This window comes from Pygocentrus nattereri, chromosome 5, assembly GCF_015220715.1.
Source record: "Pygocentrus nattereri isolate fPygNat1 chromosome 5, fPygNat1.pri, whole genome shotgun sequence".
In the NCBI taxonomy this organism is placed as follows: domain Eukaryota; kingdom Metazoa; phylum Chordata; class Actinopteri; order Characiformes; family Serrasalmidae; genus Pygocentrus; species Pygocentrus nattereri.
Window position 1 is genome coordinate 26,923,698 of NC_051215.1, and position 25,315 is coordinate 26,949,012.

Sequence of the window (25,315 nt, forward strand, 5' to 3'; positions counted from 1 at the left end):
CTGTCTGCCCTGCGATGGACCGGCGACCTGTCCAGGGTGTATCCTGCCTTCTGCCCAAATGACCGCTGGGCTCCAGCATCCCACCACGACCCTGAGGGAGAAGCGGCTTAGAAAATGGATGGATGGATATATATATATGAATCCCATGCAATGTACTTTTCTTGCTTGAACATTTATAAAAACTTTTTTTTTTATTGGACTTTCACTTGATTGCAGTTAAAACAGTTGCAGCTCAGATAAGGACTCATCCCAATAACTGAAACAATTTATTAATGTACTGAACCTTTTTATTAAAGCATGTATACAAAAGGCTATTGTAAATAAAAGACATACCGCAGCATGCGAATGCGACCTGAATGTTGCCTGATCGATAAACAGAGCAAAGTCATTCACATTCATATGAGGACACATTTACAGATACATAAAAACATTTTCACAAACAATTCAAGAAGTATTTCTTAGTTGCCAGACTTTCAAAAGCATGCCTTAAATTAAATAACAGCGACCTTCACATGATGCAATAGATTGTTTTCTTCTTGGCAAATTAAAGGAAACGCCAATCCTTAAATCTTTCAGTGGTTTAAAGGAAGCGATTGTTTTGCATGTTTCTGCCATTCAAGGATTTAGCTTGAAAACCTCAACCAAACATTTTTCAGAGAAAAAAAAAAGAATGCTACAATTTTAAAATCAAAAGTTACTTAAATCCCTGAGGGTGCAGAGTCCCAATTCCCTCTTCACATCACCTGAGCAGGCTTTTGTTTTTACTTAATTCATGTCTGTGGTAGAGATATGAAGTTGGTTTGGTTATGATTCCACAGTGATTTGTATCTGAAGGCCAAACGTGTATATTATGAGGCATGTAATTTAACGTTATGCCGAACATTTTCAGGGCTCCCACACGTCATGACAAACAAGGGTGATACATAGACTACATGCTTAAAAATAATGGTCTTTCAAGGATTCTTCAATGGTTCTTCAAGCAAAGAATGGTTCTATACAGAACCATGAGCACTCAAAGAACCCTTTGCAAGATTACATGGTTCTTTGAATGGTGAAAGTGTCCTTCACATTGATGGAGAATGTGATGAATTATTTGGAAAAGGGATCTATATAGCACCAAAAAGGGTTCTTATATTATTATAAGCTTGACATCATACCAAAAGAAGAAAGCTTTTTGGTGCTACACTATATTTCCAGCCCTGCGATGGACTGGCGACCTGTCCAGGGTGTATCCTGCCTTCCGCCCGAAGACTGCTGGGATAGGCTCCAGCTCCCCCCCGCGACCCTGACGGAGAAGCGGCTTAGAAAATGGATGGATGGATGGACTATATTTCCAAAAGTATTCACTCACCCATCTAAATCATTGAATTCAGTTGTTCCAATGACTTCCATGACCAGAGGTGTATAAAACCAAGCACCTTGGCCTGCAGACTGCTTCTACAAACATTAGTGAAAGAATGGGTCGCTCTCAGGAGTTCATTGTGGTACCGTGATCGGACGCCAGCCGTGAAATTTCCTCACTACTAAATATTCCACAATCAACTGTCAGTGCTATTATAACAAAGTCGAAGCGATTGTGAATGACAGCAACTCAGCCATGAAGTGTAAAATGTAAAACATAAAATGACAGAGCGGGGTCAACGGATGCTGAGGCACATAGTGCGCATAGTACACAGAGGTTGCCAACTTTCAATCACTAGACCTCCAAACTTCATGTTGCCTTCAAATTATCTCAAGAACAGCGTAGAGAGCTTCATGGAATGAATTTCCATGGCCAAGCAGCTGCATCCAAGTCTTACATCACCAAGAGCAATGCAACGTGTTGAATGCAGTGGTGTAAAGCGCTGCCACTGGACTCTAGAGAAGTGGAGACGTGTTCTCTGGAGTGACGAATCGCACTTCTCCATCTGGCAGTCCCATCGACGAGTCTGGCTTTGGCGGTTTCTAGGAGAACGGTACTTGTCTGACTACATTGTGCCAAGTGTAAAGTTTGGCGGAGGGGGGATTATGGTGTGGGGTTGGTTTTCAGGAGTTGGGGTCAGCCCCTTTGGAACTCACTTCAGCAGACCAAGAGATTTTGGACAATGTCATGCTCCCAACTTTGTAGGAACAGTTTGGGGACAGCCCCTTCCTGTTCCAACATGACTGTAAACCAGTGCACATAGCAAGGTCCATAAAGACATGGATGAGCGAGTTTGGTGTGGACTGACTTGACTGACCTGCACAGAGTCCTGACCTCAACCCGATAGAACACATTTGGGATGAATTAGAGTGGAGACTGTGAGCCAGGCTTTCTTTTCCAACATCAGTGTCTGACCTCACAAATGTGCTTCTGGAAGAACGGTCAAAAATTCCCATAAACACACTCCTAAACCTTGTGGAAAGCCTTCCTGGAAAAGTTGAAGCTGTTCTAGCTACAAAAGGTGGGCCGACATCATATTAAACCCTATGGATTAAGAATGGGATGTCACTCAAGTTCATATGTGTGTGAAGGCAGATGAGTGAATACTTTTGGCAATATAGTGTTTATAGCACCCTTTCCCACAATGTTCTATATAGAACCATATTTAACACATCAATCTTAAGAACACTTTCATGATGAAAAGAACCCTTTAATCAAAAGTGTTCCTGAGTGTTCATGGTTCTATATAAAATTATTTTCTGTACCAAAGAACCCTTGAAAAACCTTTTTTAAGTGTGTAGTTTTCCAGTCATGGAAAACAACTGTAAAACAAGAAAAATGATAAAATGTATTGAAAATATTATATATAAGGCCTCATATGATTCTTATATAAAATAATATAAATAATATAAAAGTCCTTTAAAAGTGTAAAGTGGGTGCATTAAATCACAGAAATAAAACCGTGTATTTTTAGCTGCAACAACCAGCTTTGAGTGTCCATTCATACCTATTGTAGGTTGTAAGGCTGCGGTGTCACATATGGACAGAGTTGAGGAAAAAACTTGACAGGAGCAGTGTTTTGTGATGCAACGATAAGGGCGGGAACAGTAGTGCTGTGATGCAAACAGGAAATTCGCCGTAGAGCAGACCGCGTCCTTTGAAGGATGCAGACCCTGAATTGGGACACAGCACGCACGTGTGTGGTCAGCACAGTCTACCTTCACTTCCAGCGGTTGATTCGTCGGAGCTGCACATAGGCCAACACCAAACATATGCACATGATACCGCCCAGAGCCACCTGGTTCTGCCAGAAGCCCCAAGTGCTGTAGTCAATCTCCTGATGGTCCAGATACATTTCACCGGTCATTCTGACATGGAGAGAATTTTAATGAGCATTTAAAGTATTTAATTTGAAATCTCAACATTTTTCATGTGACATATTTCTAAGTGAAACTCAGGGAGGGTCTCTGAGCTAGCTCTCTGTTTTCTCTTAATAGCCACATTTACATGCAGCCCAGTAATCCGTTAATAATCCGACTAATAGCTCAATCAGAATAGAATACGTTCATGTTTACATCGCTGTTTGAATAGACTCATTGAGGCCATTCGGAATACAATTCCTATCCAATTGAATGAGGTGGGTAATCCTGTACATAATCTGTTAAATGGAAGAATAATAACTGTGTAAACGCCTGTATCTGATTAGATTCCCAATCGGAAAGTTTAAGTTCGTTCTGCATGTGCGTCGCGTCATAGAGATAGTTTATAATGTTCAACATGGCGGGAGTAGAAACTGGTCTGCAGAGGAGATGAAGTTTATGCTCTGATCTTTAAAAGACGGCGGTGGGACGGACGACCAGCTTATGTGTCTCAGAACACGACATCTTCCTATCGGCCTTCTTTAATAAGGACATATGAAGGATGTTTTCCTGAGTCTGACATCATTTTAAAGTAATTTAACACAAGCAGTAAACACAAGCACTGCTCACTGCTGCTCATCTCACTCTGACTGGACCTCATGTGATGCTTGCTGTCACGGTAATGTCTACACTAAGTGATTCTTTACGCATGCACATAATTTTGGATCTGATTAATTAATCAATTAATGAAAACTCAAAAGACGTTTTTGTTGTGCAACAAAAACATTACATTTTGACAGAAGATCTTTTTCTTTTAAATGACATATGATGAAATAGCACTCACTATGACCAAAACCATGAACTGACCAGGTAAAAAAATGTCCATTCTGATTTCAGGATGTCTTGAAAATGCATCTATTATGTGAGACAGGTGGTGAGACAGATCATGTGTGACTTACGTGGTGTAGTTGCTGGTGAACACTAGACCTTTCAGCTCATTGATGGCCAGGGCCTGAGAAAGCACAGGTTGTGGGTTAGTGATGGACTCACACAAGCAAATCATTGTGTGACTGTGGCTGGGAAACTTACATTAAAGCCATAGCGGAATATACTGATCCACTTCAGCCAAGACATACCGCTGAGCATTGAGTTCAGGTTCACCAGGAATCCTCCAAACACCTGAGAAAACACAGAGACACAGCACAGTTATACTGAACAAACACAACAAGAAATAATGAGAGGTTTGAGAATGTCTCACAAACAAAACTTGTGTTCATTGTTTTGCATTGTTTTGCAAACATTCAGGAGGTTTTCATGGCCAGTTAAACAACAGACAGTTCATGTTTTTTCACCTCATGTGTAATTCTGCTGGTTGCAGAGTACAATGGTAGCTTCACTTTAAGCTGCTGCTAACTTTTAACCATAATTTAACAAAAAAATAGAAAAATGGACAAATTTAAAAGCTAAAAGCTTTTACTTATACATTTCTTATTATATCTAACTTTCAATTTTTTAATATATTTTTTAAGTATCCTAATTTATTTTCAAATTTGATTTTAAATCTATTGTTTTTATCATGTTTTAATCATGTTTTTGCTTGTCGTTTTTCAACAGCTCTGTATTTTCTGGCTCTCATTTGTAAAGCAATTTCAATGACAGCAGTGTATGAAAGGTGCTATGTTAATACACTAGCCTTGTCTTGCCAATAATACAGATACAGATAATACAATGTTATCTGGTGTATGTATGTGGTACCGACATATGTTTCCATTTTATTGTGGAAACAAATACCAATAAGTATTACCAATAAGTGTTACCAATACTTACAGAATTACCAATATTACTACATATTCTTGTGTCTCAAAACATCTCATCTCCAAAATGGAAACTTTACAGGAGAAGGAAAAATTATCTTAAATGTAAATAGATGATTATGGAGTAGTTTTCAAAGTAATACTGGATAATTTCTGTTGTTCCATTCATGATAAACTCCTAACACATTGTAAAAGGACAGGTGACACTTTCAAATTCTGTAAAAAAATATACAGACAAAGGTGGAGGTACAAAGTTTTGGGTTACATTAAATGCAGCTCAGTGCACTTTAGACAGAAATGGAATATACATAGAAACAACAGAGAATAAGACGAAGTAAAAACAAGTTTTTGGTTATCAGTTTTGTTAAAAAATCTACAGACTGAAGTGGAGGTACAGGGTTCTGACAGTGATATATTTGAATTATTGTTCAAGGCTTCTTCATTTTGTTCTTTATTTTGCAAAACCGTTGTATAAAAGCCAATGAACACTTGGCTCATGCTTGCAACCAAATCACAGCAGTTATTTGAGATAGAACTCCCTCTAGTGTTCCATTTCTTAAAGTGTCAAGGATCTGTTTTCTTTCAGAGCAGAATAATCTTTTTTTTAAAATCATATTTCTATCTTGTTTTTTAAATTTTTTCACAGATCTTTTTAATAACACTTTATTTTAGCATTATAAAAACACTTGACATATTTTTCACTGTGTTTCCTTGGTTTTTCATTAAGCTTCTCATAGGTTTCAGAAGCTGTACTGAGCTCAGACTCACCATCATAAAGACAAAGGGCAGGGCAATGAAAATGTTAGCCATGGCGAACGAGCCCACACTCGCACTGACAAGAAAAGCCAGGCTGACCGCTGACAAACTGACCATACTCATAGTCACACAGTACAGGAAAAATGCTTCCACTTCAGGCTTTAGCGCTGGAAGAGAGAAGGCAAACATTGTTATCATGATAATCTCACAGCACACAGACATATAATAAAAAATTTTAAAATAAAGATGACTGATTGTTGTTTTCAGTGAAATATAACTCTTTTATTGGTCTTATTATAATTACGCCAATATTAGATCTGTCCATCTAGCACAGGGGTCAGCAACTCAAATGTTAAGTGCCATTTTATCCTTTCACGAAAAATCAAACCACCTTGGGAGTCACATTTTATATCTGTTTTACCATCTCGGCTGTAAATATTGAACAAGAAGCTAGCGAATGAGAAGTGACTTTAGCCTTGTAAACAGTCGAATGTTGAGAGAATTGTTACATTAAACAATTCTACTTTTGGAAAAGTTTCCTGCTGGAGACACGAGAAAAGCTGCTATAGCTAAGCTAAAGCTTAAAGGAGAGCAAAGCTAAGTCTGCCTTTTCGTTTATATTATACGTTTTGGTTTATACTAGTACATCAGCACATACTGAGACATATTTACAGCCAAGATGGTAATATATACATAAAATATTGTGGCTCCCAAGGTGGTTTGATTTTTGTTGAAAGGACAAAATTGCTCTTGACATTTAGGTGCCGACCCCTGGTTTAGTTAATATCTTATTTTCTTTTGTATAGTTGTTACAGTCTGTGCGCTCGCCTGGTTTGTTCCGTATGTTGCATGTCAGACATCCGTGACACACATTCCTCCTGTAACATTCTGATTCTGATTTCCTACCCATATTTGATTACATCGCCTGTTCTGAACTCAGTCAGAGTTCATCCACTCACCCATCATGAAGTAGGGGATGGCAGAGAAGATGAAAACTGGGAGGATGCGGTTTGGAATGAGGTCAGCAAACACTTTGGACAGGAAGTACACAGACGTGCGATAGTAGCCACTCGAATTCTCGTGGCTGTGGATGAAAAAAGGAGTCAGGAAATGGGATTCAGAGAAAACCTTGCATCAAATATCAACAGCACACACCACATCCTTACATGAAGAGCACTCTCTCACTGATGAAGAGCTCCACTGCAGAAAGGTTACCAAAGACCATGTTGATGACCAGGAAGAAGAATGCTCCAGTCCTGAAGAAAGAACAAACACTGGTCACTCTGAGAAAAGCTATGAAAGAAAATAGTTCAGTTCATAAAACTTGTAGGCATCCATTCAAAGCTGAAGAAGCTGGATCCACAGAACTATCCTCTATATGATCTCAGGGGGCAAAAACTGTCATTCCAGTTTTAATCAACTCTCCTCAAGGTTAAATGTTAGCATTGTTATCCTATGGATTGACTGATACCTTGCAGGTGGTGATCTTTATCAATTAGGGGTTTTTTCATAGTTTTTATTTTTCTATTTTATGCTCTTTTTGCTTTTATTTATTTAAAGCACACTGAATTGCACATTGTGTATGAAATGTGCTATATAAATAAATTTTCCCCTGCATGTATTAATTTCTTAGCATCTGAATGGCTGTTAAACCTGAATCCTGAATTGGGCTTATATGAATAGGATAATAATAAGATAGTGTGTGTGAGCTCACCTGTTTTGTAGAGCCTCTGGTAGTGAGTTGGGAATCTGATAGTAGATCAGCCCCACCAGAACACCGAAGAAAATGTTGAGGAACACCTGCGCATAGGAGGTCTGAGGGTTCCGCAAGATGTTCTTGACTGTGCGGGAGCTCACCAGCATGAGCTGCAGAACAAAGGAGAACGATTTATAACAAAAGGTTTATTCCTATAAAACCAAATAAAGAGTGTTAAATATCAAAAGTACAGTGAGATGTTCCTCATATGAGCTATATGATCAGTGACTAATTTACTGAGACATTGTTTACCTGGTAATAGAAGGGTGTAGCATATTGGGCTTTGTCACTGGCCGGTCTGCTCTCAGACTTCAGTCCCTCTGTCAGTTCCTGGAGCTGCTCAGTAACGCTGCAGCCCAGCTGAGACTGTCTGTACTTTACAGCCAGAGGATTCTCACTGACCACCAGCTCACCACCATTCATATTCTCTACACAAACACAGGGGACAGCACAGCTGTTTAATCTACAGTATCACCAAGAGCAGTGCTCTATAGGAAAGAGTGGCTGTACCATTGTTCAACATATTGCACTGAACATGGGCTGTATCAACATCAGATAACATTTACAGAATCATTAAAGGGGAATTCCACCATTATTTCTAAAATTCTGCATAAGTCAGTAGTTGAGATGTAAACAGTCATTCAAAGAGGTGATTCTGGTTTCATATAACTCAGTTTCTTCATAAGCTGCTTTCATTACCTGATTTGGCAGAATCAGCTTGAGGAAGCAAGGTTCCATTGGTGATGTCAAGGAAGAAATCTGCTGGGTTATTGAATGGATCACATTTGTAACCTGTGAGAAAGAACAGAACTTTAAGTCTACAGTACATCTATCAAAGCAAAACAACAGCAATATTTCAGCTTAAATTAGGTTCTCATTACAGGCTCTGCAATGATGTTTAGACTCAGGTCATTTTCAGTAGATTCAGTGATGATTAACACTGAGGTGTTGATAAGATTAATCTGTGTAATCTGTTTAAATAAAAAAAACATTATTATAACTCTTATAACTCATTTACTTGACATGTAATACTTTGAAAGAGCTATGGTGGCAGGTAGGTAATCACTTGATGTAGTTTTAATGTAAGAATCATAGAACTTTAAATGCTTTATCTAGTACCTAGTCCTTCAAAATAGCTTATGGCTTTGTCTGCTGAGCCTGCGTAGATGATCTCTCCCTTGTTAAGGAGCGTGAGGTGGTCGAATTGTTGGAAGATGGAGTAGCGAGGCTGGTGAATTGAGAAGATGATAGTTCTCCCGTTCCTGGAAAGCCTGCAAGGGAATACAGCACATTTGTGAGGCTGGTTAAGTTGGGGTGAAATGCATGATCGTTTATTTTTAGTGGCAGAAACTTGATGGAACCATTTCAGGGAGGGGAAGAACTATTAAACATCCAAGTGAATTTCAAGCTGGTGTGTTTGCATAAACCGAGGAAGTGATCTAAACAGATCTAGACAGAAGTGGTAAGTGAATGTGGTGAGGAGGTGCATTAAACGGCCCATATTCTACATCGTTCTTATACTTTCGAGAAGGTCTGGCAGCAGACATGCACTCTAAGTCTGACATGCACTGCCAGCCTATTAATGATGTCAGTGCCGCTCTGCCACATCAGTGTTTTTGTCGGTTTTCTGAGGGATATCTGTTGCCTTTTACATTGTGTATAAATTTCATGACCACTGGACCAAATTAAATCTTGTTTCATTGACTTACATTGAAAGTAAAGTAGGTTTTTTCCTTCTCCTGTAAAGTTACCTTTCTGGAGATACAAGTTTTTCTTCGACAACAGTGACATTGTGGTATACAGTGATAATGCTGTCATAATGATAATAATGTATTTAAATATGGAAACGTACAAAATAAAACCGACCATGACAGCAAGCCATGAATGTCAGGTTTATTTGCAGGAAAAAAACAGGCTACCGCTGAAACTCATGAAAGCCATGCTGAAGATGATTAGAACCATTAGGAATACAACTTGAGTGTTTTACTTCCTAATGGGTACTCACTTGATGGCTGCTAATGAACAGATGTATCTGGAATCAGTCCCAGAACATCTGATTAAATGATTTGAATCCTTTACACTGTGATATCAACCCATCAGGAAAACACAGAATACTATCAGCACTTTTTAGACACTTTTAAGGGTTCTATGACTTTTTTTTTAACAGGGAGGTACATTAAATTGAATTCTCTAGCTAAGCTACTATATGTACGAAAAGTAGATTAAGTGATGATATTGCTAAGCAGAAGCAGCCATATTTTAACGTGCTGTTGAGCTGTTTCTGCCATAGCACAGCGTACAGGTGACGCCACTGGGGCTGGGAGTACATCTCTCAGAGAGTACATGTCTGCAGTTGGAAGATATTTTTACATGACAAGGCCATTTTCAGTACCGCACCTTTAAGAAATGTAAATGGCTTGTAAATGTGAATATTGTTCTGATTGGCTGCCCTGTATGGTGCCTTGTCCAAAATACAAATCCCCAGCAATGTTAGAATGTGGATGTTTGGATGGCTGCAATGGCACATTTGCTTCCCTACTGTTAGAAGCAGCAGTATGTTTAATAACTACTCTACTGCTGAATACCGACTGTCTGGGCAGAATGAGCAGCCATATGTGTAAATGTACTCACAGTTGTGACATCACAAATATGATCCATTCAAAACAGCCTCTTGAGGTATGTTTTGAAACAATGACAGTGATTACACAGTCCATCAAACTCTTTTATTAAAAAAAGCAAGGAGTGCCATGCTTACTTATGCAGCAGCGTGATGATCATATGAGCAGTGTTGGAGTCCAGGCCTGTGGTGGGCTCATCCAGGAAGAGGAGAGAGGGGGAGGTGATGAGCTCCATGCCAATACTGCACCTTTTTTTCTCCCCACCAGATACACCTCGCAAAAACATTGTGCCTATCTGAGAGCAAGAGAGACGGAAAAAGGTGTACTGAGAGGCTAATATAATAAAGGAAATTGTTGCTCTCATAACAAAACGTTTTATCTAAAAACACATTAGTACATAAAATGCATGTAGGCCAGAAAGCAGTAAATTGGAAGTTCATCACAAAGATGCAATATTTGATATTTTACCCTATCGGCTTTATTGATTTTTAAAAATATACGCTAATTCCCGAATTTGATGCCTGCAACACATTCCAATAGTTATGACTGGGCCAACATAAAACTGGGAAATTTGTGAAATGATCAAAAACACCTGTTTTGGAACTTTCCACTGGTAAACAGGTGAAAAGGAAACATCATGATTGGGTATGAAAATATCATTCACACAAGTCCAAACTGTCTTAAACAGTTTAACAATGTTTTTCAACATGTGACTGCAAAGAACTTAGGCATTTACAGTTCATTTTATTATTAGATTTAGAGAATCCAGAGAATCCAGAGAAATCTCTGTGCATAAAGGGAAAGGCTGAAAACCAAAACTGAATTCCAAAGATTTTTGATGACTCGGAGGGCACTGCATTAAAAATCAACATCGAGAAACACCGGCAACTTCTCTCATTTTCTGGAAAGAATGTACATTGTGTTCTCCAGGCTAAAGAAGAAAAGGGTCATCCCGATTCTTACCAATGCAAAGTTCAAAAGCCAGCACCTGTCAAGGTACGGAGGTGTGTTAGTGCCAATGCCATGAGTAACTTGCCCATCTGAGAAGGCACCATTAATGCTGAGAGGTACATACTCAATTTGAAGCAACACGTGCTGCCATCTAAACATTGTCTTTTTCAGGGACATCCCTGCTTTTTTACCAAGACAATGCCAAGCCACGCTCCACATGTGTTACAACAGTATGGCTACATAGTAAGAGAGTGTTGGTACTGGCTTGTTGGTAGACTGCCTTGTCTGCCGTCCAGACCTGTCTCCCACTGAAAACGTGTTGTGCATTATGAGGTGCAAAATACAACAACGGGAGCTGAAGTGTTACAGCTAAAAAGAATGAGAAAAAAATCCACATCCAACTACAATAATTGGTGTCCTCAGTTCCCAAACGATTATTGAACACTGTTAAAAGGAAAGGATATGTAACACAGTAGTAAATAAGTTCCTGTCACAACTTTTTCAGAACATGTCACAGGCATTAAATTGGGGAAAAGAATATACAAGCAAAAAAATAATAATAATAATAAAAAAAATAAAGTTAATTAGCTAAAACATTATATATCTGTTTTTGTAGTGTTCAATTGAATACATGTCAAAAGGATTTGCAGATCATTGCTGTCTATGTTTTATTTATTTTTTCCAACTGTCCCAACATTTTTTGGAAATGGGTTTGGAGGTTTCTAATACGTAGTAGTAATTTTGGACCATTTCTGTTCATCCAGTCATAACAAAATGCTAACATGATGTAATGAGCATACAAAATTTGGATTGAAATATGTTTTAATCTCAGCAACAATACCTGATTGTGTATTCAACATACTCTCATAATTACTCTGAACATCCTGTAAATTAGAAACACTAAGACACTCAAATCATTTCTGCATGTTTACTACACAGCTGTCTGATTCTGGGAGAAGTGAATATGAGGTGTAGGTACTTTGGTGTCAGCGCAGTCTTTCAAGCCTAGTTCCTGAATGACTGATTCAACCTTCATGGCTTTGTCTGAGAAGCTGTGGTCTGCTGGTGAGAGCTGGAGATTAGCGGAAAAAGTAAGGTTTTCCCTAACAGTGAGAGTACCCATCAGGACATCATTCTGGAACAAGAAAAGACACAGAAGGACTTTACAGAGCAGTGTTCAGAATTACTGGCACAGTTGGTACACATGCCTTGAAGTTTGTTATTACTCAATTGTCTGCAGTATTGCATATTGTCATATTGTCATTTTGCTATACTGATTAAATGTAACTACATAATTACAGGCCAAATAAATCTCCAATAATGCCAACATTTGAAAAACACTATGAAAAACTACTAATTCAATGATTTTATTCAGTGTTTCACACACTGCATTGCACCAAATCCAGTTCAAGATTAATAATTATGCTCTGTTTGTTTAATGAAACATAACTGCTATTTAGGTACTGATGATTTTCAAGAAAACATATTGCAACATGATGTAATTTATTACAATAACGATAAGTATTATATAGCTGAGGCCTTGTGATAAGTGAGAAATAATTAACATAAAATTACATGATTTTTTTATTGCTGGTGAAATCTGTGACCGATGAACTCATCTCAACTATGAAAGGTCAAAAGTACTCACAAATAACTTCTTTCACACAAGACAACAACAGTAATAGTCGTCTACACTCTCACCTGAACCACATAAGCAGAGGAGAGTCTGAGGCTAGAGGTCACAACCGCACCGTCCACCAGAACCTGCCCTGATTTCAAGCCTTGAGGATCTTTCCTTCCCGCAATTACATCTAGAAGTCTACAGCAGGAAACAATCGATATAACATTCATAAAGACAGAACCAGTAAATAAACCAATTCAGCACTGAGTTATAGCTCACACACAGAGGCGTCTCTGGCACAGACTGCCTGGTGGGGTACAATAAGCTGTAGGGGCAGCAGACGACTCGTCTGTGAAACTGCACACAAACCTGATCCAAACACAAATGCAGTCCATCAATGAAATCGCACATTCACAAATGAATGTAACATGCCGCAGGAATTATGAGTGATATGATAACGACATTAGATCTCACAAAACCTGGTTAAACGGCATTGCATTACAAAGTTATCAAGGTTATCACTGTGGTCTGCACCTACATATTCAGACCAACATATCTGAGCAGGGAAACACGCTTTAGGAATAACACACCCTGTAATAATGCACAATGACTCACCAGTGATGTTCACTGCTTGAAAAGAAAACATGCACGATTACCTCTCATGTGGGCAAACATGTCAAAAACCTTTACTTTCAACGTCCACCAGCCCACGAATGAACACACTCAATTGGCCAGGTTTTCTCTTGAACCTCTCTGGACTGAAGGAGCCGTTATTGCCCTTTCCAGACTGAATGTTGTTGAAATCATCTGGCTGGTGTGGTTCCAAACATTTAATCTCTAATTTATGCTCTAATAACTGGAACCAAATTTAACATTTATTAAATTTTCGACTTTGCTTGTTATATTGCCTCACTATTATGAGTGGCTAACAAAACTGATAAGGAACAATGGCCAGCTATGTAGCAACGCCCACACCATAAATGACACTTACTAAACATCTGGGCAAAGCCCTGTCGAACAGGCACAAGTGTTTTTAAACTGCTCACTTGGTTAGATGAGTGCTGAAGGGCTCCACACTCACCAAACGAAGGTTGCTACGAGTACTAGGTTGCCTACTAGCATGATATTGGGAAAGAATTGGACAGCCTTGCCAGTCATATATAATAAACATGCAACAATGTAAGTTACGAAGAAACTTTTCATTTTCACATGTCATTTTTTCGGTTTTTGACATAATCTGAAAAGGCCGGTTGTTCTTTACATTGTGTGTACGTTTCCTGATGAATGGACCAAACGAAATGACCCAAAATAACTTGGAAAATGCTGGTTCCATTGACTTACATTAAAAGTTATGTATGTTTTTTTTTTACTTTTCCTGTAAAGTTACCATTTTGGAGATACAAGGTTTTCTTTTGACAGCAGCAATATATTAGTTGTTATACTGAATTATTAATCATGCCATGTACTGCTTCACAGTGACATCTGGTGGGGCTAGGCCACTGCTGATACAAAACAACTGAAATGAGAACAGTTTAATCCTCTGAATGCACTGTATGATTTTAATAAAGCAAAAATGTTGCTCATGAGAGTCTATTCAACAAGAGAAAGGAACAGAGAAATGTTACTCACGATGTTTTTCCACTGCCAGTGGGGCCCATGACGGCATTCATCCCAGATTTCATAATACCACTGTAACATAAAAGCCCATACTTTAAAAGTACACAGGTAAAAAGTGGCAAACAGTAAACAACTTTTCTGATTCATATCATTTCATGCCAGTAAAAACGCCTAAAGTCCTATAGTCATTTGCAATGTTGAGATCATCTTCATACTGGCAACCATTAAATTGCAACATCAAATTATACAGTCATATGAAAAGTTTAAGGCATCCCTGGTTAAATGACATGTTCTGTTGGTTTTCTAAGTGAAACTAAGTTAACACACTTCTGTACATTTTTAATACCATTACTGTTTATTCGCTACATTTAAAAAACATAAAATGTGCCCTGTGTAAAAGTTCCATTTTTTTCTATTTTATGGTTTTTCCAAATGTGTTTAACCTTTTAAATGCCAGGGACCATTACACACTTCTATAACCTAAGAACAGTGTAGCCAGTTGAGCCTTAGTATGTACAACAAAACACATAATTTGATTGGGGTGTGTTCGAACTTTTGCATATGACATTACATTACATATTATAACTGTTTTATCACAGCTTTTTTCATCTTTTATTTTAAAAACCACTTACCTTTTATTTTTTAAATATACAGAAATAGTTCAAAATTATTTTGAATAAAATCTCATGAAATGAACATCAATTTTACTCAAGAAGGTTGCATTGACCACACATTTATCAAGTAAAGCTGAGAGTCTAACCTAAACTGCAATAAGTTCATTTAATCAAAGAACCCATTTGATGGAATCTTTGAGTCTGAAATCATCAAAATGGAAACTTTGTAAAAAGAAAGAAGAGGGTGATTGTCTTATTAGCTTAATGGATTACATAAAAGGGGATGTTCTGAGCCTGTCTTTGCATTTGGGTGTCCTCATTTGATGAAGTGGGGACCTTTTCCTTCTTTCCACAAGAACTGAGCATCTGAAGTCTTTTTGGACACGTTTTTGAAAACTTACAACTAAGTCATTAGTGTGTTAGTGTAGTCAGTGTTCAACTATTTGTCCAGGCCCTGAGCTGTAGGGCTAGCTCTTGATCCCGACAAGCACCCTGCAAATGAGAGTGTTTAATACAAAAAATGCTTAGAAATTAAATTTGCACCAAGATGCCAACTTGGAATCAGACCGAATCCTACAAACCTGACATCTTTTAGGATCTCCTTCTCCACCCACGTCATGCTGAACATTCCAGCACGCTCTTTAACGCAGTAGCGGAGGTTGTAGAAGCTCACAGTGGGACCTGGGGCTTGAATGTTTAAGGCTGCTGTCTCTGAGTCTTCAGATGGCTGCTCACATTCTGCTGCCACCTCCATGGCAATGTCCTCCTTCGAGCTTCTGATCTGCAGAAAGAAGCAGAGTTACAGAAGGGAAGGCAAGAGATTTAAAGACTTTCTGTATGAAGACTTCATTAGAAATACCTCCTTTGTATATCTACTCAATTTATCAATTTATGAAGATTATCTACAGGTGTACGATTACAGACTGTAGCTCATCTCTTCCCCATTCATCATTGGACAGTTTATGACCACAGGACCACTGTTGACCAGTCACGTTATATGCCCAAATGTATCCAGACACCCTTCTAATGAGTAAATTCTGCTACTTTAAGTGGGACGCACTGTTGACACAGGTGTTCAGCTCTGTACTCAGCTTATATAATCTCCATATAAATGCATAGAGTGCTAGAACAGGATGCTCTGGAACAGCTGCTCATGAGCCCAAAGTCGCCATGCCCAATGCCAAGTGTTGGCTAGAGGGATATAAAGCCCCCCAGCACTGAGATGTGGATCTGCGTTCTCTGGAATGATGGATCTCCATCCTCATATTTCTGCAAATATTTTATTATATCTCTTCATGGGACAACACTATAGAAATGAAAATTGGATACGGCTTAAAGTAGTCAGTGTGCAGCTTGTATAGCAGTATAGATTTACTGTCCTCTGAAAAGAACTCAACACAGTGATTAATGTCTAAATAGCTGGCAACACAAGTGAGTGCACCTCACAGTGAACATGTCCAAATTGTGCTCAAAGTGTCAATATTTTGTGTGACTACCATTATTATCTAGCTCTGCTTTAACCCTCTTGGGCATGGAATTCACCAGAGCTGGATAAGTTGCTACTGGACTCCTCTTCCACTCCTCCTTCTGCTTGAGGATGCCCCAAAGATGCTCAGTTGGGTTTAGGTCTGGAGACAGACCTGGCCAGTCCCTCACCTTTACCTTCAGGAATGCAGTTGTCATCTTGGAGGTGTGTTTTATCATGTTGGAAAACTGCCATGTGGCAGTTCTGAAGGGAGGGGATCATGCTCTGCTTCAGAATGTCACAGTACATGGTGGAATTCATGTTCCCCTCAATGAACTGCAGCTCCCCAGTGCCGGCAGCACTCATGCAGCTCCAGACCATGATGCTACCACCACCATGCTTGACTGTAGGCAAGACAGTTGTCTTGATACTCCTCACCAGGGAGCCACCACACATGCTGGACACCATCTGAGCCAAACAAGTTTATCTTGGTCTCGTCAAGACCACAGGACATGGTTCCAGTAATCCCTGTTCTTGGACTGCCTGTCTTCAGCAAGCTGTTTGCAGGTTTTCTTGTGCGTCAGCTTCAGAAGAGGCTTCCTTCTGGGACGATGGCCATGCAGACCGAGTTGATGCATAGTACGGCATATGGTCTGAGCACTGACAGGCTGACCTCCCTCTTTTTCAACCTCTGCAGCAATGCTGGCAGCACTCATATGTCTATTTTTTGAAGCCAGCCTCTCGATATGACGTTGAACACATGGACTCAACTTCTTTGGTCAACCCTGGCGAGGCCTGTTCTGAGTGGAACCTGTCCTGGAAAACCGCTGTATGACCTTGGCCACTGCGCTATAGCTCAGTTTCAGGGTGTTAGTTATCTTCTTATAGCCCAGGCCGTCTTTGTGAGAGCAACAATTCTATTTCTCACATCTTCAAAGAGTTCTTTGCCATGAGGTGCCATGTTGAATATGCAGTGGCCAGTATGAGCGAATTGTACCCAAAACACCAAATTTAACAGCCCTGCTCCCCATTCACAGCTGGAACCTTGTAACTTTAGCAAGTCACATGACACGAGGGAGGGACAACGACACAATAGGGCACAATTTGGACATGTTCACTGTGAGGTGCACTCACTTGTGTTGCCAGGTATTTAGACATTGATCGCTGTGCATTGAGTTATTTTCAGAGGACAGTAAATCTATACTCCTATACAAGCTGTGCAATGACTACTTTAAGCTATATCCAACTTTCATTTCTATAGTGTTGTCCCATGAATAGATATAAAATATTTGCAGAAATGTGAGCGGTGTACTCGTACACACACACACACACACACACACACACACACACACCATCATTTTTTCAGCGTGGATTTTCCTCATGCAAAACGCTAAGCTATGCTAAGCTATACAGAAAGGGGCACTCTGGACGTGGCCTTCTCCGGAAAAAGGGACGTTTATTGTTGTGTTTGTTGTTTGGTTGTTAGTCTAAGTGTTTTGTGTTGCTTGTGCTTCTTTGTGTTGGGTGTTAGTGGCTACCATAGGGGGAAGAGGTATGGCTAACTGAGTCCTCCAGTTATCCATGTTCCTTTGCTTCTAGTGTAAACAAAGAGCAGAAATCATGGGGCTTCTCTCTCCCCTGTCTCCGTCTTCGCCAAGATGCTAGCTACTACAGCTACTATACCTTATAGTCAGCTAATAACATGTAATAAACGATGTTATATCGCTTTCTAAAGCTCCTATCAAGACGGGTTGGCTCGGGTTTTAGCCAGACTAGCGCTTTAATTCGATTGCCTGGAAATATCATGCAAGCTAATTCAGTACAGCTACAGAGGATTAATGGAACGAAGATTTTTGTTGCCAGCTCCTCGTTCGAGTTTCCCCGGTGCACCTTAAACTGGGCAGCTGTTACAGGTGACAGCTGCACAATTTAAGGTGGAACGGGAAAATTCGAACAAACGCTGGCGAACAGGAAGCTGTCTTCGCCCTTCTGTCAACGTCTCTTTAGCATCCGCAGCTCCGTCGTTTTGTAAATAGTGTATGAAGCTTAGCAGATGTGTGCTATAGGTCAACTCTAGAGGAGCCCGGCTGCTCCGTGTTCTCCGTACTCGTCTCTGCGCTTCCTAAACGTTTATATCTACAGCAAACGCGAATGCTCGACTATATTAACCCTGTTATACAGTGAAGTCAGACTTAACAGTCCGCTTACCATCGTGTGGCGGCTCAGGCAGGGCTTCGGCCTTATAGGGTCTCTCTGAAGTCTTGGAGACCTCAGTTAAGTATGGGGCACATCTGTTGCGAGTACATGTTTCAGAGTGGCCCTGGAGGCTGGATTGGGATAACACCTCCTCCTATTCCCTCAGCGCAGACTGACGTTTAACTTTCTAGGGCTGCGATTCGATCTCTAAAAGAATCGATTCCTGGATTCGTGAATCGAGAGTCGGCTCCGAAGCTTTGTCACAGTGTCAGAGGCGGGGTGGACCACGGGGTGGACAGAGGTGGCCAGTAAAACTCCCTTTCCCGTGATAAAATCAAAGTAACATAGTGCCTTGAGTGACATATTGCTTTTATGAAACGGTGGCCAACATAACATATAAACGAGTATTCCGCCAAGACGTGTAGTTCCTTTAGAAGAGTATGGTATTGTTGCTAAGCAACCACTGACCGCTAAATGAGAAGAGCATGTAAACACACTCAGTATTGCTGCTTATGGACCAATGAACAAGATATACATAGAAAAATAGGTAAAATCACAATCAGACATGACGTTTGATACGCACAGTCAAGAGACCTTCGTTAATGAAGCTACGTTAAGATCAAATTCAGCCTCAGACAGCAGCCAGACTGCAGTATGCAACCCCAGCTCTTGTCTTCAGACCCTCTCATCTACTGTATGTGGAATGCTGTTATACATGTTTCCAGCTTTTTTCTAGTGGAAAAGTGAACCGTCCTTTAAGGTCAAGAGACCTACTATCATGCTAAATAGCTGTCGAGTTGAAGGCTTTGGGGTTTCTGAAAAGAAAAGCACATCCTGATGTAAAATCAGAGAAGACTGATCTTTAAACTAAAAACTCTACACAGAGGACACGTTCCTCCTGAGCTGTCTAGACGCCTGGCGGACAGTTCTAGGCTACATTTGAGAAATGCTGCCTCCCTCTTGGTTCTGTTTCTCATTGCTGGCTTTGTTTACAGTCTTCACAGGACACGTGTAGGCCAGAGAGCTTTACATTTGGACATTGATTTCACTGGTTAATGTAAATGCTTCTAATGACAGAAGCACATTTTCCTTTTCTCTTCTTTCTTTGTTCATGTCACCCTTGCTGTGTCATTTTTTACTATATGGTGTCGACCAGAGAAAAATGGGTTTGTGTTCTTGTTTCTGCCTCTTACTCTGTTTACTTGCCCCTGCAGAGCTCAGCTTGATCATTTGGGGCCTGGATCTTGATTTCTGTTGCTTTGCAATAATGGCTGTTGTAAAAAGTGCCATACAAATACATTTTTATTTTTATTAAATGGGAATTTCAGCTATTTTTATTTATTTTTTTAATAATTCCACCACTGCAAATTTTACAAAGTCATTCTGACTGGATTGATGTGAAATGGTTTGTTATAGAGAAAATTGCAGAAAATTAACCATTTTGTGTATATTTTTCTTGGAAGCTATTTCATTAATAAATGGGCAAACTCCCACACATCCTCCAGGACCCTGGTGAGAGTAAAAAGCTGGTCCAGTGTTCCACGACCTGGACGAAACCTGCATTGTTCCTCTTGTATCTGAGATTCAACTATCAGTCGGACTCTCTTCTCCAGTACCCTGCATAGACCTTACTGGGTAGGCTGTGAAGTGTGATCCCCGATAGTTGGAACACACCCTCTGTAGGAGCCAAAACATAAAGATCATCTTTTGCATTGTGTGTAAATGTAAATAGGCATATACTGCTGCTTAATACAGTATTAATATGCCAAAAGTGATACTTGTACTGACTATGTAGATACAAATGTCTTCAGGCTCCATTTGTTTATGTTCAGAAATTAGGTGCTCTGTCACTTTAAGAGCTAAGAGCTACGGTGCTGGAGAGGGACATGTTTTTAGGGAGTTTTGGAGTGAGCAGCAGTAGGACACAGGTAGCAACACAGTTTTCTGTTTTTCACAGTGTTTGGCGTTACGGTTTGACTTGCATCTCATTTTTGGAAAACCAAACTATGGTTTGAAAGTTTGTTTTAATTTCATTACATAATGTGTACAGTCAGGAATAAACAACCGTTTATGTTCCTTCTTACATGGAGCCAGTGGAAGTTTCCTTGTTTCTTCTCTGAATAACGCAGACACGAGTAAAGAAGTTGCTACAGCCACCGCAGAACATTGTTCAGCTCACACACCCTCCGGTCCCCTTTCTTAAAAAGCGGGACCACCACCCCAGTCTGCCATTCCAGGGGGACTGCCCCAGATGTCCACGCGATGTTGCAGAGGCATGTCAGCCAGGACAACCCTACAACATCCAGAGCCCTCAGGAATTCCAGGTGGATCTCATCCACCCCCGGTGCTCTGCCACCAAAGAGTTTTCCACCCACCTTGGTTACCACAGCCCGAGTGATGGACGGAAGCTCGAACGGATCTCCAAGCTCTGCCTCCTCTAGGGAAGGATCATTGGTGGGATTGAGAATATCCTTGAAGTATTCCTTCCACCGTCCAACGACATCCCCAGTCAAAGTCAGCAGCCCCCCAGCCCCACTGTATACAGTGTTGGTTGGGAACCGCTTTCCTCTCCTGAGGCACCTGATGGTTTGCCAGAACCTTCTTGGTGCCTGTCGATAGTCTTTCTCCATGGCCTTACCAAACCCCTCCCACACCCAAATTTTTGCCTCAGCCACCGCCGAAGCCGCGATCCGCTTGGCCCTTCGGTACCCATCTTTTGCCTCCAGAGTCCCACATGCTAACCAGGCCCGATAGGACTCTTTCTTTAGCTTGACGGCTTCCTTTACCCGAGGTGTCCACCAATGGGTTTGGGGATTGCCGCCACGACAGGCACCTACGACTTTGCGGCCACAGCTACGATCGGCTGCATCGACAATGGAGGCACGCAACAGGGCCCACTCAAACTCGATGTCACTGGCCTCCCTCGGTATGCGGTTGAAGCTTTGTCGGATGTGGGAGTTGAAGATCTTTCTGGTAGGTTCCTCTGCCAGGCGTTCACAACAAACCTTCACAACTCGTTTGGGTCTGCCAGGTCTTCAATGTACCGGACCCCCATAAGCGCTTCTCCCATGGGTGGTGGGTCCGTGGGAGAGTGGTCCCATGTAGCTCTTTCGGGCTGAGCCCGGCCGGGACCCATGGATAAAGGCCCAGCCACCAGGCGCTCACCGAGGAGCCCCTCCCCCAGGCCTGGCTCCAGGGTGATGCCCCGGTAACACTAATCCGGGCGAGGGAAGCTGGGTCCTGTTGTTATTGTTCATATGGTGTTTTTGGATCACCCTTTGTCTGGCCCATCACCTAGGACCCATCACCATGGCCTTGGGAGACCCTACCAGGAGCTTTCGCCCCTGACAACATAGGTCCTAGGATCATGTGGCATGCAAACCTCTCCACCACGGTAAGGTGGTGATCCAAGGAGACAGGCAGCAAAGACATGAGCTAAAAGTTTATAATCAGTGCATAACAGAGTGATGGGTTAGCCAAAAAATTTATATCTTTATTAGGTTTTGGAATAAAAGTAATTATCCTTTGTTTCATTGTATTAGAAAGATTACCTGTGGAGAAACATTCTAAGAAAGCTTTGTACAGCATCTCTTTAATATCTTTCCAAAAAAACTACAAAATTCGGTTGTTAGCCCATCCAAGCCAGACGACTTCCCGGAAGACATTTTCAAAATAGCCTTATCTAACTCCTCAATCTTAAGTTGTTTTTCCATAAATTGTTTAAAATCTGCATCAATGACTTTATTAAATTCCTGTATAGCATTTAAAAAGAGAAAGCAATTTGTTTCAGAATAATTAGTTTTGTACAAGTTGCAATAAAAGTCATGTATTTCTCTATCAATTTGGCTTTCGACCTCACAAACCAATCTATTTATAGTCAGTTTAGTAATCTTCTTCTGTAATTGCCTATGTTTTTCAAGATTAAAGAAATAAGAAGTCTTTTTCTCCCCTTCTTCAATCCAGCGAGCTCGAGAATGCACAAAAGCACCCCTGGCTTTTTCTAAATATAAGTCATGTAACTCACTCTGTAATTTATTTAATTCAACAAGTTCCTCAGGTGACAAATCAGTCTTCTCACAAAGACCATTAATATTATTAATAATATTAAGTTGTTTTTTAAATTTAGACAATTGTTTGCTTGTATGAAGCCAAAAATATCTTAAATTCCCATTTACTTACAGGTGACATTTCTAAGGTACTGATTTCCACTACCAATTGTTTAACGTCTTTACAGAAAGCAAAATTCTCCAAAAGAGTATTGTTGAATTTCCAAGTATGAGTAAGACCAGGATCTGGCCTTGAAAACAGAAGAGATATAGAAATAACGCAATGATCGGTTAAAGGTGAAGCAGAGATATCACACTTACTAATACAATTTATCAAGGAATTAGAAGCCAGTAGTCAATTCTAGAGCTTAGACCATTGCCAGAGGAACTAAACCAGGAAAACTGTGAAGTCCAAGGATTTTTCACCCTCCAGTAATCAATCAAATTTGCAGTATTCATCATTTCAATGTCTTCAACTTCGCTGTCGCCATCGTTGCTAGCTCCGGGGAGAGCGGCCAGGCCATAGTCGTGGTCATCCATTGTAACTTTCACCTGTGTTTACGAGCTTATGAAATGAAACACCTTGTACTCAGAATCAACCTTATAAAATAGTTACCTTGTTCACCATTCAGCTGGGTGCTATTTTGTCATCTTTGAGAGTCCACTACCCACTTTCCTTCCAATTGTCCCCTTTGACTGACCCTTTTTTCACGGGCAGCAGCGTCAGCCAAAATAAGAGTCTTCACTTTTCACATGAATATGCAAAACATGAAACTGAACTGAGTTAAAAGATTACATGAATAACCTTAAGGATCCTTTACAGTCATGATGAAGTACATTTTACATTACTGTTGTTGTAAACGTATGAGTCAAAACACATAAGTATGTAAACATGTGGACATTTTCCACAAATGTACAGCTTACGTTTATTAACATGCACCATAATCTTGCAACTCTGCTCATCAGGACTCTGTCCTTTTTTACCAGGATCACTACACAAAAGGATATTTATTGGCTGTGAATAAATATGGCAGACATTTTTGCCCTTTTACAGTGAGTAAAAGTCTTGAGGCACAATTATTTGCATTGACCAAACAGCATCTGCTGGTCTCTGGAGTTAAGAGTGGTATTGAATAACAACAGACTTAATCCTTCAGTCATCTCAGCTCATCGGCGCGACGACGCAGCGTCAAACCCTTAATGACCAGACTCACAGGGGTACCTGTGGGGCCACCTCAATGAGTGTTCAGAGTAGGGTTCAAAGGGGTGTAACATTTCTGATAAATTTCCAGTAAATTACTGGTAACTTTACGTGGGAACTTTAGATTGGGAACTTTGGAAATATTCCAAAATGTAAACTTTCCATGGAAATTTTGGGAATTTATGGGAATTTATTGGAATTAATAGGAAATATTGGATAATTTAAAGGAACTATATCATACACTATCATCAATGTACTGTTTTTTTTGTCAACAGCAGACATGAAGGCTTAACAATACAAATAATAACTATGACACAAAGTTAGTTGCAAGCAGAATTTTATAAATGCTTAATTCTTTCATTGAACAATCAAAAGTTCAATAAAAAAAACACAACTCCTTTGCCTTTGACATATTTCACTACTTCCTTTGCTCTCTTGTATTGTGTGTGCATTGTCGTCAGGTCCTCGATGTCCTTAAGAAGATTGAGAGTGTGGGCAGCACAGCCAATGGTTGTTACATGAGGGTATGCTTCCTTCACTTGTGCCCAGGCAGCTTTCATATTTTGGACATTGTCGGTTACAACTGCATAAACTTTGTCTGGCCCAAGGAAAAACCTCTTCCAGTAGACATTTGATGGTAACATCAGGGGTGAGCCAGTTGCATAAATTACTCGGGCAAAACACTCATCTGCATTCTTCTGGGTTAGACCATCCATTGAATCAAAGAGTGCTCTCATGCCAGAGGGACCAGCAACTGATGAGGATGTGTCTGTGTCTGTGTCCAACGCAACAGATGCATTTTCTGCTGGAGTGGAACTCTTCCCTGCTTATTTTGAGCTCTGGAGAAGTTTGAGGCACTTATGGATATGTTGCTGCAGCTAAACGAAGACTTTGCATCCACATTAGCTGGTGTGAAATGTCCCCACACATCAGATGATGCACGTGGCATTCCTGTGTTGAATAAAATGACAAAGTGTAAAAACACTAAAGCTAATGGTCTTCATAATGTTAAATAAATAATGAGTATTAATTCTTGGTTACAGAAACCCATTGAGGCAAAAAATATAGATAGCCTATAGGTAGACTTTAGGTAGTCCTTTGGTCCAAATGTGTGCTTTCAATAGTGGTGCTTGACAGGTCTCTAGAAATTATCTGGACATATGCTGTACATGTATTGGAGGAATGAACAGTGCATGCAGGGGGTGTGGTCTCAACAGCCCTTCAGTGTGTAAAGTTCCATGTGCCTGGGATTGAGGAGCAGCTTTGCTATTCAACTGTTTTGGTATCATATCTAATTATTTTAGCCAAGATTATGTTTCAGTATATTTTTTTACCAACTATACGTAAGTTTCTCAACTTTAGCTTTGAATATTTCCATTTTATTCCCATTAATTCCCGA

General features: G+C 40.2%; 1 protein-coding gene across 3 annotated transcripts; it reads right to left on the reverse strand.

The window, feature by feature from the left end:
• Nucleotides 1–2,611: 2,611 nt before the first annotated feature.
• abcg2c (ATP-binding cassette, sub-family G (WHITE), member 2c) lies at nucleotides 2,612–18,910 on the reverse strand. Of its 3 annotated transcripts, XM_037538286.1 has the most exons (17): nucleotides 18,682–18,910; nucleotides 15,590–15,789; nucleotides 14,407–14,466; nucleotides 13,057–13,146; nucleotides 12,858–12,975; nucleotides 12,136–12,291; nucleotides 10,343–10,500; nucleotides 8,707–8,858; nucleotides 8,287–8,379; nucleotides 7,840–8,015; nucleotides 7,546–7,697; nucleotides 6,998–7,087; nucleotides 6,791–6,915; nucleotides 5,844–5,998; nucleotides 4,351–4,440; nucleotides 4,221–4,273; nucleotides 2,612–3,270 (listed from the first exon to the last, which is right to left on the reverse strand). In XM_037538286.1, the coding sequence occupies exons 1-17, from the start codon at nucleotides 18,682–18,684 to the stop codon at nucleotides 3,123–3,125; spliced, it is 2,019 nt and encodes a 672-aa protein (XP_037394183.1). In that variant the 5' UTR covers nucleotides 18,685–18,910; the 3' UTR covers nucleotides 2,612–3,122. The 3 variants fall into 3 exon arrangements, with proteins under 3 accessions (XP_037394183.1, XP_017549546.1, XP_017549547.1); XM_017694057.2 differs by lacking the exon at nucleotides 13,057–13,146 and having other exon boundaries at nucleotides 3,123–3,270; nucleotides 18,682–18,907; XM_017694058.2 differs by lacking the exons at nucleotides 14,407–14,466; nucleotides 15,590–15,789; nucleotides 18,682–18,910 and having other exon boundaries at nucleotides 3,123–3,270; nucleotides 13,061–14,045.
• Nucleotides 18,911–25,315: the final 6,405 nt, after the last annotated feature.